The sequence below is a fragment of the Periophthalmus magnuspinnatus genome, chromosome 7 (assembly GCF_009829125.3).
Source record: "Periophthalmus magnuspinnatus isolate fPerMag1 chromosome 7, fPerMag1.2.pri, whole genome shotgun sequence".
NCBI lineage: Eukaryota > Metazoa > Chordata > Actinopteri > Gobiiformes > Gobiidae > Periophthalmus > Periophthalmus magnuspinnatus.
Window position 1 is genome coordinate 34,732,130 of NC_047132.1, and position 16,643 is coordinate 34,748,772.

The window sequence follows — 16,643 nt, forward strand, 5'->3', positions numbered from 1 at the left end:
GCCACGTGCACTGACCATAGAGTGTTCTGGTGGAGATCAGGGATGTCATTCCTCCTACTCACCCCTCTCCAGGTGTCACTGGCGTCTGCCTCGTGGGTGTTGAGGTCCCCCAGTAGAACAGCGGTCCCCGGTCAGTGCACTGTCTAGTACCCCTCCCAGGGACTCCAAGAAGTCTGGATAATCTGCTCTGTTAGTCCAATACTAATGATATAAAGACATTGTAATAGGTGAAATATTTTGAAGACAACAGTCTAAGTATTGGACTAAGTTTGTGGTCTAATAATGTAGGACACAACATTTTGCTTTAGCGTAATTTTATTTCAACTTAATCAAATATATATTGCACTGATATAATTAACATAAATAAACAATAAACATTTTGTGATTGGATATAGAAATCATGATATTATAAATTATAACCAATAAACTGGAAACAGAACAATCCCAACACACTTAACGTGAGATAAATTCACTCTTTAAATATGACCAGTATATTTCCATTGGATTATGTTAGGGTCTGTCACAGCAGTGACAGGATGTTTTAAAGACCAGACCTGAAGGACATTTCTGCAGAGTGGCTCTGCCGTGATCACAGTTATAAAAGGTGGTAGGGTCCCCTGGGTTGGCGTGGATCCCACTAACGCTTTTGCAGACGTCCCCTGTACCGCTGCCAGAGGATGTGGTAGTGGTAGCTAGAAGAAAAGAGGGAGTATTACAATTCTATGAGGTATTAACTCATAACACGCAGCATATTTAGATCACTATGATCAATCAATCAGTCAATCAAACTTTATGTCTATAGCACCTTCCAACAACCAAAGCTGACCAAAGTGCTGTACAACATTAAAAACCAGATAAAAAACAAAACAAAACAATAAACATCATATAAATAGGTCAACAAAGCACATTACACCATTAAAATAAAGAAAGTGTCACAGGGCCACAAAGTGGTCAAAGCCATTCAAAATAAATAGGTTTTAAGTTTGGCTTTGAACAAAGGCAGGTCAGTGATCAAACGTAACTCAATGGGCAAAAGAATGATCGCCCCAGTGTTTGCACTGGGACTGGGGGACCTCCAGCAGATGTTGCCCAGCAGATTGTAGAGCTCTGCTGGGTCGGTGAGGGGTCAAAATCTCACACAAGTAGGAAGGTGCAGGACCGTTGACTGCATTAAAAACAAACGTCCAATTTTTTAAAATAATTCTGAACTGAACAGGGAGCCAGTGCGAGGACAGGACAGGGGTGATGTGGTCATGTGACTGTTAGTGAACAGGCAAGATGCAGCATTTTGCACGAGCTGCAAACGGTGAAGTCCAGCTTGATTAATCCCCACGTAGAGTGCATTACAGTCGTCTATGCGGGAACTAACAAAGGCATGGATAGCTTTCTCCAGGTCACCATGGCTCAAGAAGGGTTTAACTCTTCCCAGGAGGCGGAGCTGAAAGAAGCTTACTCTGACCACAAAACCTATTTGTTTATCAAATTTTAGACCACTGTCCAATTTCACCCCCAAATTTTTGACAACGTGGTTAAAGTGGGGACCCAAAGCAACAAGACCAGGAGCTGAGATACTGGGCAGGTTGGATGTTCCAAAGACAAGGCATTCTGTTTTGTCCTCATTCAAGCAGAGAAAATTCTAAAGGCAACATGTACAGAGAAAATAGAGCAGGACCCGAAATGGATTCCTGTGGCACAAAGATCAAAGGGGCTGAGGAGGAGGAGAGGTCACCAATCATAACAGAAAATGTCCTATCCGTTCAATATGGACTAAACCACTGTATCACAGGACCCTGAAGGCCGACCTGTTGGACCAGATGTGTTAGGAGGACTGAATGGTCCACGGTGTGTTACCTTTGTTTTGAAAGACTATATCTTCCAAAAAATATGTATTAAAATGTTCAATAAGTTTAAATTTCATTTTGTTTCATAACACAATCAAATTTAGCTAATTAATCTACTACACATAGTGTTTTGTGAAGTTGTAGCTCTTATATATTTCTGAAAACTTGCAGGAGCATAGGTGACGTAGGCTTGTGGGCGGAGCATTGGACAGAATTGTACAGCTAACTGTGAGGAGGGTTTGAATAGTGCCCAGGAGAGATCGTTAGATTACTCAAACATGCATGAACGTTCTTCTTCATGTTAATATTACATTCAAACTAAACAGTTTATTACCCTTTTTGGTGGTGGTGGAAGTTGTGGTGGTGGTAGTGGGAGTAGTGGTGGTGGTAGTGGGAGTCGTGGTGGTGGTGGTGGGAGTCGTGGTGGTGGTAGTGGGAGTCGTGGTGGTGGTGGTGGGAGTCGTGGTGGTGGTGGTGGGAGTCGTGGTGGTGGTAGTGGGAGTCGTGGTGGTGGTGGTGGTGGTGGAAGTCGTGGTGGTAGTGGGAGTCGTGGTGGTGGTGGTGGTGGAAGTCGTGCTGGTAGTGGGAGTCGTGGTGGTGGTAGTGGGAGTCGTGGTGGTGGTAGTGGGAGTCGTGGTGGTGGTGGTGGTGGTGGTAGTGGGAGTCGTGGTGGTGGTGGTGGTGGTGGAAGTCGTGGTGGTAGTGGGAGTCGTGGTGGTGGGAGTCGTGGTGGTGGTAGTGGGAGTCGTGGTGGTGGTAGTGGGAGTCGTGGTGGTGGTGGTGGGAGTCGTGGTGGTGGTAGTGGGAGCGACGGTGGTGGCGGGAGCGGCCATGTTGGTGGCACGGGGAGCAGCAACTAGGGGGAAAAAAAAATGCGTTAAAGGTGCTGATTAAAAATGTAAAAAAAAAAACAGCACAAGTTCATTTTCAGTGGGTTGGAGTCCAAACTTATTCCTCACTTTCATAGAACATTCTGAACATCCAAATGATTCACTGTGATGAGTTTTTAAGGGCGTTTTACAACTTGAAGAGAATAGAGCTGTCACACACCTGGTAACAACAACTAACCTGTTAACAGCGTTGGTTTGCAAGCAATAACAATTCTTTATAATGCTAACTGTAAAGAGAGTTTGAATAGTGCCCGAGGGAGATCACTAGATTACTCAAACATGTCCTTAATATTCCATTCAAACCAAACAGTTTATTACCTGGTGGTGCGGGTGTGCTGGGGTTGAATATGATGGTGGGACCGGGAGCGGCAACTAGAAAAAAAAAATGTGTTAAAGGTGCTGATTTTTACTCTCTAAAAATGTACAAAAAATAATAATAATAATATAAGTGAGTAAGACAAGTTCATTTTTAGTGGGTTGGAATCCAAACTTATTTCTCACTTTCATAGCACATTCTGAACATCCAAATGATTCACTGTGATGAGTTTTTAAGGACGTTTTACAACTTGAAGAGTTGCCAACAACAACTAACATGCTAACAGCGCACCAGTGTTCCTTCCTGGTTCATGGGTAATAAAAATGGTTTATAATTAGATCAGACATCAGTCCCATTTTGAGACCAAGATGATTCTTCAGTTTGGGCTAACTTTTGCTTTGTGTACAGACTATTGAACAGACAAAAAGATGAACATCTACACTGTGAATGTGACCAATTTTTATTATATTAAACATTAAGACTATAATATCTAACTGCAGTAACTATTTACCTGGAAGTCTGCTTTTCAGGTATCTCGTGAAGGGGAAAGTGCCGTCCAGGCAATAACCTCCATTGTAGTCATCCAGGTCCAGAGCCCACACAAACGCTCCTCCATAGCCCCTAGTGGCAATGTGTGCAGTCTGAAAAGAGATTACAATTTAAAATTATGTAGACAAAATTAACATAGACTGGATTCATGACATTATAAAAGGAACAAACATAATAATACACAAGTCTATTAATCCACAAACATAAATATGAACATAAATAGATTTTTTTTTTTACATATGTGTTTACAGAAAGGTATTATGAAGTATTTACTATAAATATGTCATGATGTCAGTTTCCCTGTCCTCCCGTGCTCTCTCCCCCTCCCCTACCTGTGTGTCTGGAGCTGGGTGGAGTGCCTGACTCCTCCCGTGCACACCTGGGGTGCATCAGCCTAATCACCACCACCTGCTGCTGAGTACAAGAAGGCTTGGCAGTCTACACTCGGTGCCAGACCGTCCGCGTGTAAAACGTGAATGTTTCTTGCTAAGCTTTGTTATATGGTACTTTCCGGCAAATGCTCATTTGGATTTATGCACCCTCCAGATTCCTGCCTCTACTCGCCCAGCTCCTGCCGCCACGTTCCAGTCCCGGTATCGCTTCCAGCTCGTCTTGTCTCCTGCTCGTCTCGTCTCCTGCTCGTCTCGTCTCCTGCTCGTCTCGTCTCCTGCTCGTCTCGTCTCCTGTCCGGTCCTGGTCTCTGGTTTGTCACCCGCTCCCCGCTCTGGTCTTCGTCTGATCCGCCTGCCCTGGTACCGCACCTGCTTCTATCCCCGTCCTGGTCCTGTCCTGCCCGCCTCTACCTGCACCGCACCCGCCTGACCCGTCTCCCGCTCCCCGGTTCCTGTACCTGCTCTTGTGACCTGTTTAAAGACTGCATTTTCACCGCTGTAAATAAACACTGTTAAAACTGCTCTGGTCTGCATCCTTTGGTCCTATCCGCACCGTTACGACAGAACGGTCTGGCCACTATGGACCAAGCAGGCTCAGATCCGGACCAGATGCGCCGCCTCACGCACTCTCACCCCGAGGCGGTGCTGGGTCAGCACGAACAATCCATTCGAACTCTATTGGAGCTAAATCAGACATTGTCCCAGCAGGTGGCACAGCTTAACCACCAGGTGGCCGCGCTCCTCGTCACCCCGCCTGCTGCAGCTGGAGCGCCACCATGCCTCCCGGAGCCGAGAGGCACGGATCCGGAGCCGTATGCTGGACAACCTCACCTCTGTCGCGGATTCCTGTTCCAGTGCGAGTTCATGTTCCAGCAATGCCCTTCTCGTTTCAGCTCGGGGGCCACCAAGATCCGATATATATGTGGATTACTCCGGGGCAGAGCTCTCCAGTGGGCAGAGGCGCGCCTAATGAAGACGTCTGTGGATAGCCTGGATTTTAATGAATTTGTGTCCACGTTTAAGCTGGTGTTTGACCACCCGCACTACCAGGACAATGCTGCCTCCCGGTTATTGGCTCTCAGCCAGGGCTCCAGGACGGTAGCGGATTATTCCATTGAATTCTGGACACATGCGGCGGAGCTGGACTGGACGGACAGCGCGCTGCGGGCTGTGTTTGTGCGGGGCCTGAACGAGACTTTGAAAGATGAATTGGTTTCCCGGGACGAACCCCCCGACCTGCGGACCCTCATCTCCCTCACTCACCGTATAGACAACCGCCTACGGGCTCGTCGCCGAGAGAGACGCCGGTCACCGGTCCCGCCGGAGCCACGCGCTGCCCCGCCCCCGCCGGATGAGCCCATGCAACTCGACAGGACCCTTGTGTCGACCGAGGAGCGTCAACGGAGGCGTCGTCTGGCCGGGGCTTGCCTCTACTGCGGTGAGCGCGGACATTATGTGGTCACTTGCCCAGTTCGGCCAAAAGGGGGGGCCCACCAGTAGCACTGGGAGTACTGGTGGGCGAGCAACACATCCTGGACTCTTCTAATAGACTGCGGCTCAGCGCCACCCTGTGCGTTCGCACAGAGACCTTATGCGTTTCCGCCCTTATCGACTCCGGGGCTGAGAGGGACTTTATTGATGCCCAAGTCGCGGAGCAGCTCGGGGTCTACCTGGAGCCCCTCGAACGCCCCTTAAATGCCCAGGGGCTCAATGGACGTTTTCTGGGGCACATCACTCACATCACAGAACCTGTCACCGTGATTCTGTCCGGCAACCACCAAGAGAACCGTCAGTTTCATGTCCTGTCCTCCTCCGCTTCTCCTCTGGTCCTTGGTTACCCCTGGCTACGCGCCCACAACCCTGTTTTCGATTGGGCCAGGGGCGGAGTTTCGGGCTGGAGTCCCGATTGCCACGCCAAGTGCCTTCGGTCCGCCCTCCCTCCGGCCGGGAGGTCCGTTCCTGTCGCTGATCCGTCCCCAGACACCCCCAATCTGTCCTCGGTGCCTGCTGAATATCACGACCTGGGGGAGGTTTTTAGCAAGAGCAAGGCCCTCTCTTTACCGCCCCACCGTCCATATGACTGCGCCATTGACCTCCTGCCGGGTGCCCCACTACCATCTAGCAGGCTATATAACCTGTCTAAACCTGAACGCGAGTCAATGGAGGACTATATCCGTGGGTCCCTGGCTGCCGGAATCATCCGCCCGTCCACTTCACCCGTGGGAGCGGGGTTCTTCTTTGTGGCTAAGAAGGACAAATCCCTGCGGCCTTGCATTGATTACCGGGGTCTGAACAATATAACCGTAAAGAATAAATACCCGCTTCCCTTACTGGACTCGGCATTTACGCCCCTCCACGGTGCGACCATCTTCTCAAAGTTGGATTTGCGGAATGCGTACCACCTGGTGCGCATCAGGGAGGGAGACGAATGGAAGACGGCCTTCAAGACACCCCTGGGACATTTCGAATACTTGGTTATGCCCTTCGGTCTCACCAACGCCCCTGCCGTATTCCAAGCCCTCATCAACGATGTGCTCCGTGATTTCCTTAACCGATTCGTCTTTGTTTACTTGGATGACATCTTGATTTTCTCGCGGTCCCCCCAGGAGCATCATCAGCACGTTCGCCAGGTTCTCCAGCGCCTCCTCGAGAATAAACTGTTCGTGAAAGCTGAGAAATGCGAGTTTCACGCAGAGGAGGTCAGCTTTTTGGGCTTCATTGTGGGGCGGGGCCAAGTAAGAGCTGACCCTGAAAAGATCCAGGCTGTCACTGAGTGGCCCGTTCCTACCAGCCGGAGACAGCTCCAGAGATTTATCGGCTTTGCCAATTTTTATAGACGTTTCATCCGGGATTTTAGTAGGGTTATCTCGCCCTTAACTAAACTCACCTCTCCTGCTTTGCCGTTTGCCTGGTCTCCTGAGGCGCAGACAGCCTTCGAGAAGCTTAAGAGACTATTTACCTCCGCTCCCATCCTGCACCAGCCCGACCCTTCACGGCAATTCATCGTGGAGGTCGACGCCTCCGACTCGGGAGTGGGGGCCGTGCTTTCGCAGAGGTTCGACCCCCACAACCGCCTCTGTCCCTGCGCCTTCTTTTCCCGGCGATTGTCCTCGGCCGAGGTCAATTATGATGTGGGGGATCGGGAGCTCCTTGCCGTAAAGCTGGCCTTGGAGGAGTGGCGCCACTGGCTCGAAGGGGCGGAGCAACCATTCATCGTCTGGACCGACCATAAAAACTTGGAGTACATCCAGTCCGCCAGGCGCCTCAATCCCCGTCAAGCTCGTTGGTCCCTCTTCTTCAGCCGCTTCAACTTTCTCCTCACCTACCGCCCCGGATCTCGGAACGTCAAACCAGATGCCCTCTCCCGCCAGTTCGCCCTGGAGGATAGCCCGGTCACCGCAGAAACAATTATCCCCTCCTCGTGTGTGGTGGCCGCGGTCCATTGGGATATCGAGGACACCGTCCGAGAGGCCCAGACCAACGACCCCGACCCAGGTAACGGCCCTCCAGATAAACTGTTTGTTCCCGATTCTGTCCGGTCTCAGGTGCTCCAGTGGGTCCATGCCTCCCGTTTCGCCTGCCATCCTGGTGCCGGTCGCTCTCTCTCCCTCCTCAGGAGACGCTTCTGGTGGCCCACGATGGACACAGACACCCGGGCTTATGTCGCCGCCTGCCAGGTATGTGCTCGGGCCAAGGCCTCCCACTCACCCCCTTCTGGTCTCTTGCATCCTCTCCCAGTTCCTCGTCGCCCTTGGTCCCACATCGCCTTGGACTTCGTGACGGGCCTTCCCCCTTCCCAGGGGAACACGGTGGTTCTCACCATTGTGGACCGCTTCTCCAAGGCCGCCCATTTCGTTGCCCTGCCTAAGCTCCCCACAGCCAAAGAAACTGCCGACCAGCTGACCAGTCATGTCTTCCGACTCCACGGCATCCCGGTGGACATCGTGTCCGACAGAGGGACCCAATTCACCTCTCAGGTATGGCGGTCTTTCTGCGACAGTTTGGGGGCCACGGTTAGCCTCACGTCCGGGTTCCATCCACAATCTAATGGGCAGACGGAGCGGGCCAACCAAGACCTGGAGTCGGCCCTACGGTGCACAGCCTCCGCCAACCCCGCGACCTGGAGTACTCACCTACCCTGGATAGAGTACGCTCACAACTCCCTCGTGAGTTCCGCCACTGGTATGTCCCCCTTCGAGGCATCGCTGGGATATCAACCCCCTCTCTTTCCCACGGAGGAGAGGGACCTCGCCGTCCCGTCTGTTCAGCGCCATCTCCAGCGCTGTCGCCGGATCTGGAAGAAGGCCAGGGCGGCCCTTCTTCGGGCTGGAGCGCGCACTAAGGCGACGGCCGATCGCCACCGTGTCCCGGCGCCCGTATACCAACCTGGCCAGATGGTTTGGCTCTCCGCCAAGACGGTCCCGCTGAAGACGGACTCCCGTAAGCTGTCCCCCCGATTCCTGGGACCGTTTAAGATCATGAGGATCATAAATCCATCGGCGGTGCGCCTCCAGTTACCCCCGTCTCTCCGGATTCATCCGACCTTTCACGTCTCCCAGGTTAAACCAGTCCGGACCAGCGACCTGTGCCCTCCGGCCGATCCCCCACCGCCCGCCCGAGTCATTGACGGCCACCCGGCGTTCACCGTCCGCCGCCTGATTGACGTTCGTCGCCGTGGTAGGGGCCTCCAGTACCTCGTCGATTGGGAGGGTTACGGTCCGGAGGAGCGATCCTGGGTGCCCAGGGCACGCATTCTGGACTCCGACATGGTGAGAGACTTCCACCGCGCTCATCCTGACAAGCCTGGGGGTCCACCAGGAGGTGGACCTTAGGGGGGGGGTACTGTCATGATGTCAGTTTCCCTGTCCTCCCGTGCTCTCTCCCCCTCCCCTACCTGTGTGTCTGGAGCTGGGTGGAGTGCCTGACTCCTCCCGTGCACACCTGGGGTGCATCAGCCTAATCACCACCACCTGCTGCTGAGTACAAGAAGGCTTGGCAGTCTACACTCGGTGCCAGACCGTCCGCGTGTAAAACGTGAATGTTTCTTGCTAAGCTTTGTTATATGGTACTTTCCGGCAAATGCTCATTTGGATTTATGCACCCTCCAGATTCCTGCCTCTACTCGCCCAGCTCCTGCCGCCACGTTCCAGTCCCGGTATCGCTTCCAGCTCGTCTTGTCTCCTGCTCGTCTCGTCTCCTGCTCGTCTCGTCTCCTGCTCGTCTCGTCTCCTGCTCGTCTCGTCTCCTGTCCGGTCCTGGTCTCTGGTTTGTCACCCGCTCCCCGCTCTGGTCTTCGTCTGATCCGCCTGCCCTGGTACCGCACCTGCTTCTATCCCCGTCCTGGTCCTGTCCTGCCCGCCTCTACCTGCACCGCACCCGCCTGACCCGTCTCCCGCTCCCCGGTTCCTGTACCTGCTCTTGTGACCTGTTTAAAGACTGCATTTTCACCGCTGTAAATAAACACTGTTAAAACTGCTCTGGTCTGCATCCTTTGGTCCTATCCGCACCGTTACGACAAAATACTACAAAAAGAAGAAAATAAGAGTTTCAATAGACAAACAAAAACAGGCTCACACTGTGTCTTTACCTTTTTAAACATTATTCTTGGTCTAAAAAACATTCTTATAATTTTAAACTCAACATCAGAAAAGAACCAGAGAAAACAAACTGTGCTATTACATAAACTCAAGATTCCAGATGTTTCTTCATTTACAAGAAATTAGATATAAATGTTCTGATTGTTTAAACAAAAATCTCTTTTAATTGAACATTTGAAAGTGAATTTAAAATCTAAATATACAAATGAATCAAACGGGAGTTGGTCTTTATCAACACCAGGACAGAGCCAAGTGGTGACTTAAAGGAAGTGCTTTATTTTATGCAGAAAATTACATGCTCTTGTCTACGTGTTTTTCCTTTTTTGCATTATTTTGAAATCTAAATTGGTATCAAGTTGAGCCTTTTCTTTAGTATGAAAATTGAATTTTTCTGTCGTGACATCACTACAGCGTAGTGTCCAAAACTAGGTGGCTACTCCAGAGCGTGGATGGACCTTTCTCATCTATTTCTCAAAAATAGTTTCTTTATCCTTTGGGCTGCTGCTCGTCCAGCTGCTCTGTATGTTTTAAGGAAACTGATCTCAGTGTCATGCTGCTGACTTGTACTAACATGTTCAGCTAGCTGTGACCTAATGTAAAGAGATGGGAGGAGCCTGGCTGTGAAGTCTGTGAACCAGTCACACGCTCTGCTCAGAGAACCGAACACTGAGGTTGTGCTGTCTAATGTGGGATAACGTCTCAACTGGAAGAGAAGGGAGCTGCTGAGTAAGGCCAAAGTTCTTCTTGTTGAGCCTGTTGCAGTCTTTCCATGTTCTGACAAACAGGTCCTCCACAAACTTAAATAATACCTTCACAAAGCTCCAGCCTCCACCTCTGTATAAAGACATGTGGTGGAAATATTCACCAAGGAAGGGTTAAACTTTATCTGAACTAACTGCACAGTGTCCAAGCACTGGACAGAGACGTTTGTTTTGTTTTATTTTTCTTCATAGAGTGTAGGTCTACTCAGTGGACGCAGCCAGTATGTCAGGAGGAGCTGTGCAGAGCGCTGTATTATCTGTGTAGACTCAAAGTTATTATTAGCCTAAATATGGCACTACTGGCCAAGCTAACTCCAGTTTATTGAATGTAATAACGAGTGTGATGGCACTGAAATGTCTTTAATGCCATTATGAGATCAGTGCAGTTAAAGTTGTGCTTCTGAAACTAAATTCTGTTAAAGAGGGGCATTATGCAATAAAAAAACAACAAAAAACAAAAACATCATAAACATGCCTGAAGAGGTTTAAATGTCATTCATGCATGTTTAAGTATTTTAGCAATATCTCCCTATTCGATCCCTCCTCATGGTTAGCAGGACAAGGCTGTGCAAGGCTCCGCCCACAAACCTACATCACCCATGCTCCCAAACGACAAGTCTCCATAAATATACAAAAACATGATACAAAACTGGACACAGCAGCTGGACAAACCTGATGTGATGTGCAGTATTTTCATTAGTGAGATGCAGCTGATTGTGTTGTGATAGTTCTCTGAAGGGGGAGGGGCTTAGCACAGAGAGCAAAGGGAGAGAGGATTCAGAGCATCAAGAAACTTATGAAGCATATTAATATGTTCTTTTTGATATAGCATTTTTAAAACAGTAAAAGTTGACATGGTGATCTAAATATGTTATGTGTTAATTAATATCCCATAGAATTAAAATACCCTGTCTTTAATGCCCCACAGAAGTGAAACACTCCGTCTTTAAATAATTAAATATGAAGCAGTTTTATAGGCAACTAATTCCATGATAACAATGTGGACAATAGTTATACACTGCATGGCCAAAAATAAGTCTCCACCTGGATTAAACTAAACAAACAGGTCGTCTCCTCCTGCAGTTGGTCCAGTCGAGGTTCAGCAGAATGAGGTCAGCTGACACCTGAATAAACTGAATGACCAGGTTATTCCATCAGTGGATTTTTGGGCATATTCTAAGATGACAATGCCAGGATTCATGGGGCTCAGATTGTGACAGTGGATCAGGAGCATGAGACGTCATTTTAACACATGTCCACCACAGAGTCCAGACCTTAACCCCATTGAGAATCTTTGTGCTGGAGAAGCTTTGAGCAGCGTCAGACTCCACCATCATCAATGCAACAGGTGAAAAAGTAATGCAGAGAAAAGGTGGAACAACCAAATATTAGAATGTATGACCTTTTTTTTGGCCAGGCAGTTTATTTTTGGACAGTAATATTAGTAGTATGAATATATGGCATTTTTAGACCTGATGCACTTTGTTTTTCACTTTCAGACTTGTGACTGATGGAGTTCAAAAAGAACATAGGCCTCAGTCTCTGTCCTAAATCCCCAGAACTGTTTGCAGTGATCAAACTGTGAAATTATAAATCTGCAGTGGGTTAGTGCTGTAATAGCTAAATTAGTTCTTAACTCATCAATAAACATTGTAAACATCGTGGGAAGTTATTACATTTGCAGGACGACATATTTGCTCACACATAACTCACAAAAATAATAGTTACAGTGGGGAAAAAAAAAAAAGTCACCCACCAATTGTGCAATTTCTCCCACTTAAAAAAAATGAGAGAGGCCTGTAATTTTCATCATAGGTTTACTTTAACTATGAGAGCCAGAATGAGGGGGGGGGAATACAGAAAAATCAGCTGATTTTTAAAGAATTGATTTGTAAATTATGGTCTAAAAGGAGAAGGAAACTCCTGCACACTGTCTCACACTTGATTCAATTCTTCTAAATGAATTCAATTGAATTCAATTCTTCTAATTGAATCAAGGGTTAGACAGTGTGCGGGAGTTTCTTTCACCTTTTAGACCAAGTGCTTCTCCTACTGCGTGCCTGTTGCCCAGTCAGGTATGCATAGTCTACTCAGAAACAAGAAGATTTGCAAATTATGGTGGAAAATAAGTATTTGGTCAATAAAAGGTCATCTCAATACTTTGTTATATACTCTTTGTTTGCAATGACAGAGATCAAATGTTTTCTGTAAGTCTCCACAAGGTTTTCTCACACTGTTGCTGATAGTTTGGCCCATTCCTCCTGCAGATCTCTAGAGCAGTGATGTTTTGGGGCTGTTGCTGAGCAACACAGACTTTCAACTGTGGTAAGTTTGGGATCATTGTCACGCTGAAAGACCCAACCACTTTTCATCTTCAATGCCGTCACTGATGGAATGAGGTTTTCACTCAAAATCTCATGATACATGGCCCCATTAATACTTTCCTTTACATGGATCAGTCGTCCTGGTCCCTTTGCAGAAAAACATCCCCAAAGTATGTTTCCACCCTCATACTTCACAGTAGGTCTGGTGTTCTTTGGATGCAACTCAGCATTCTTCCTTCTCTAAACATGACAAGTTGAGTTTTTACCAAAAAAGCTCTATTTTAATTCTGACCATATGACGTTCCCCAATCCTCTTCAGGATCATCCAAATGCTTCTAACAAACTTCAGACGGGCCTGGACATGTCCTGGCTTAAGCAGGGGACACGTCTGGCACTGGGGGCCTGGTGTCTACAGTTTTGTCTGTGGTTCCTTTGCTCTTTGGTCTTGTCCATAGTGGAGTTTGGAGTCTGACTGTTTGAGGTTGTGGACATGTGTCTTTTATACTGATAATGAGTTCAAACAGGTGCCATTAATACAGGTAATGAGTGGAGGACAGAGGAGCCTCTTAAAGAAGAAGTTACAGGTCTGTGAGAGGCACAAATCTTGCTTGTTTGTAGGTGACCAAATACTTATTTTACTGAGGAATTTATCAATGAATTCATTAAAAATCCTACAGTGTGATTTCCTGGATTCTTTCCCTCCATTCGGTCTCTCATAGTTGAAGTGAAACTATGATGAAAATTACAGGCCTCTCTCATCCTTGAGAACTTGAACAATTGGCGGCTGACCTTTTTGTCCCACTGTATTTCATTTGTGGGTTTATTACATTGACTTTTATTGCGTTCGTGGGGCTTACATACCTTAGCGTCAACACTGAGAAAATCATCATATCCAACCCAGTGGTCTTCTGTGACCGTATAAGGAACACTCTGACCCGGAATCCTTTCTGTCATACCACCCTCAATATAGGCGCAAGTCTGAAACACACGATGGAAACATAAACAGGATTAACCAATTTACTTCAGTTTAACAGTTTACGTCAGAAATAACCTGATGACATGTCACTGCAGCTTAGACTAATTTAAACATTTTACTGAAAATTAAATCGTCTCAGATGGAGTTTTTTTCTTTTTTTTTAAGTGACCCTTATACTTGTCGTATTTGTCTTTAAACATCAAAATTAAACAGTATATTACATTATTTTATATTTCATTTGACAAACATTCTGTAACTTTACCTCATAATATGACCAAACACCCGGCTGACCCGTGTAGCATCCCTCTTCTGGAGCCACAATGCTGGTAGGTGCACCGACTCCATTATCATTAGCATTAGCCAGTCTGAAGGCGACTCCAAAAGCAGCAAATCCCACGTTTAGTTTATCTGCTGGGACACCAAGAGTCGTACTCCAGTAGTTCATTGCAAATTCCTATAAGTGCATTACAAATGAATAAATATATGAATGAAAACAATAAAGATTAAACATCTTTAAAACTGTTCTTGCCGTGGTCCGAGTATCTGAAGGGTTTGAGGATAATGCCCCCAAAGGACTGTGATGTGCTGTGTTTGATTCTGATGGATCATGAAAGTTGAACGTTAAAACATTGATGAAATCCATTGCCCTGTAAAAACAGAGATGGGAGATTATTGGGAGGAAAACAATATTCTGATAAATGTAATAAAAATATTAAGTGATGCTCTTACGAGGCCAAAGCACTGGGGTCGGGATAACTGCTGTCAATCGTTGCTCTTACTGCAGACACACTGGCAGAGACGAGCAGAGCTGGAACCTCTTTATCAAATTCAGCTCTGAGCTCCTAAACCATCCACAAAAAATATGTTGTGAAAACATCTAATCAATAAATGTGAGGGTTAAGGTTGAGGGTTTAGGCGGGAATTAATTATATTAATTATATATATTATATTACTTTATAGAAGAGCATCGTCTAACCTGACAAAGACTTAGGAATCTGGTTGGGTCCATTGGCTGGCTATCTGCATCTCCAGGATGACGCCAATCCAGATTAATCCCATCAAACCCATTGTCTTTAATTAGAGCCTTGGCTGAAGTGATAAATCTGTTTCTATTATTGGATGATGAGACTGCCACAGAAAACCTGTAAGTATAGCATGGACATTTTAGTTATTTTTATATTATCTTTTATATGTTAAATATAATCAAAGTTATATTAACCTCACATTTGATTGTTGAAGCCTGGGCCGCCTACAGACAGCAGAGTTTTAAGCTGTGGATTCCTGTAAAAACAAGTGTCAGACTTAAACTAGATTTAGTGATATATTTGAGGGTTGGGCACAAACCTGTTTTTCAGGCTGTTCAGTTGTGCGTAGAGAGTCATGTCGTTGGAGTCAAAAGGTACAACTTCTTGTGTCTCAATGTTTGCAGAAGAAAAGATGATGTGAGTGCAGAGAGTTGGATCAATCATAGCCGGGGTGAACTGGCCGACGGAGGGTCTGGTGGATGCCACTCTGTCATAGACACAGACCATCCTAGTGGAAGAGGCTGAAAAAATAGTTATGTTAAAATTTTAAATCTGGAAAAATATATAATTTTGATGATTGACTAAAGAAACTTACCTGTAGTAGCCAAAAGCAGGCATAGACCTAAAAGAGATGATATTTCAAAGTGAATTGCAGAACTTGTAAGGCCTAGGATTGCTTTGTGACATTTGATTATAATAATAATTATTACAGTTATAACAGTGCATTTGACCCATATAGCATCTATGTCTTATGACACTCAAAAAGATACATTTCTTGCATTTGATTCCCTCCTCACTCTCAAGCGTCATGTGTTTTGCCCAGAGACACAAGGACAGTATGCATTTGGACAAGACTTGAACCATCAACTCCCTGTTCTCACAATGTCACTGTATTTACACAGAAAGAAGAGAAATTAACAGATTGTGTACCTGTGGTAAGAAGTACTCCGTGCATTGTTCTGTTGTGACAGAGAAGCAGAGAAACATATTCATTTGTTTTACAATGAAATGAACTGAAATAATAACAGACATGTAAATAAAACTATAAATACACAGACTGTAGATTTTAACTCATTTACTCACACTTTAGTCAAATTAATACTTGAAAAACTGTTCTACTGACATCTGTTCTGATTCTCAGACCCGTTCATTTCTAGATCTATATGTTTAAGATTATAGGACCAAAAAGAAAGTGTTTTATTTGAAGCTCATCTAGACATAAACTGTTACTACCACAGTGTGTACTGTCTCCCATAATGATAAATGAAGTACTTATAATTTTAGCCTTTACAGATAAGACAAAGCTTAAGCTCTAAAAGGACTCGTACATCGACGGACACGTTTAAAACAGTGAGCTCTAAATGTAGATACTTTATACCAGCAGAGGTCATTTATTCTTCTAAAAAAGGACCATCCATCATTGAGCTGTTTGCTTCACAGTGACCTAGGTCTGTTCATGTTTGAACAGTTTATGCACACATAAAAACAAGACACTTTCACAGAACCCCTTAAGACAATATAAAGTCAATAGAAACAACATACACAGATGTACTACCAGTTAACGCAGTATAAAATGAAGGAAGTAGGATACTCACTGCAGATTGTAGCTCCAATAACAAATGAAGCTGTTTCGCCTTTACTTTTATATTTCGATTAAGGTGTGGACCATGGTATATTTAATTGATGCTTATCATTCAGCAGAGCAATTATTGAGGGTGGTACAGCAGGTGACAAAAGCACGAGGCTGAAGTCTATTTATGAAAGACTCACAACTGAAGTATGAGGAATTACACAGGAGAAATATGTGACGATGACCAACAGCTCTGAGCATCATCAGTGTATTTCATTCTGTAGTGTCTGTATATATGTATATATTTATATATGTATATATGGTATGGCTCACACTGCTGTTCAGGGACGGTACATTTTTGTAGTTATTTTACTCATAAAAATTAACATTAAATGTGCTTAT

The 16,643-nt window shown here is 46.2% G+C and overlaps 2 protein-coding genes across 2 annotated transcripts; both read right to left on the reverse strand.

Moving 5' to 3' along the window:
* Nucleotides 1–301: 301 nt before the first annotated feature.
* On the reverse strand, nucleotides 302–14,135 carry LOC129456367 (integumentary mucin C.1-like). The gene is made up of 6 exons (XM_055222833.1): nucleotides 13,909–14,135; nucleotides 13,532–13,648; nucleotides 3,559–3,688; nucleotides 3,050–3,103; nucleotides 2,176–2,697; nucleotides 302–692 (listed from the first exon to the last, which is right to left on the reverse strand). Exons 1-6 carry the CDS (start codon nucleotides 14,089–14,091, stop codon nucleotides 511–513), a joined length of 1,188 nt encoding a protein of 395 aa, XP_055078808.1. The 5' UTR covers nucleotides 14,092–14,135; the 3' UTR covers nucleotides 302–510.
* Nucleotides 14,101–16,282, reverse strand: LOC117373100 (chitinase-3-like protein 1). The gene is made up of 8 exons (XM_055222780.1): nucleotides 16,267–16,282; nucleotides 15,602–15,630; nucleotides 15,267–15,293; nucleotides 14,991–15,192; nucleotides 14,871–14,927; nucleotides 14,623–14,788; nucleotides 14,376–14,488; nucleotides 14,101–14,293 (listed from the first exon to the last, which is right to left on the reverse strand). The coding sequence occupies exons 2-8, from the start codon at nucleotides 15,624–15,626 to the stop codon at nucleotides 14,101–14,103; spliced, it is 783 nt and encodes a 260-aa protein (XP_055078755.1). The 5' UTR covers nucleotides 15,627–15,630; nucleotides 16,267–16,282.
* Nucleotides 16,283–16,643: the final 361 nt, after the last annotated feature.

Bases quoted from the DNA above. Each gene is read 5' to 3' on its own strand.
- LOC129456367 (XM_055222833.1), bottom strand. From the start codon at position 14,091: ATGAACTACTGGAGTACGACTCTTGGTGTCCCAGCAGATAAACTAAAC. The intron at 2,698-3,049 runs GTAATAAACTGT...TTTTCCCCCTAG, and splicing joins CAGCACACCCGCACCACCAG to TTGCTGCTCCCCGTGCCACC. The intron at 693-2,175 runs GTAATAAACTGT...CTTTTCTTCTAG, and splicing joins TTCCACCACCACCAAAAAGG to CTACCACTACCACATCCTCT.
- LOC117373100 (XM_055222780.1), bottom strand. From the start codon at position 15,626: ATGCACGGAGTACTTCTTACCACAG. The intron at 15,294-15,601 runs GTACACAATCTG...CATCTCTTTTAG, and splicing joins CGGAGTACTTCTTACCACAG to GTCTATGCCTGCTTTTGGCT. The intron at 14,928-14,990 runs GTTTGTGCCCAA...TTGTTTTTACAG, and splicing joins CTGAACAGCCTGAAAAACAG to GAATCCACAGCTTAAAACTC.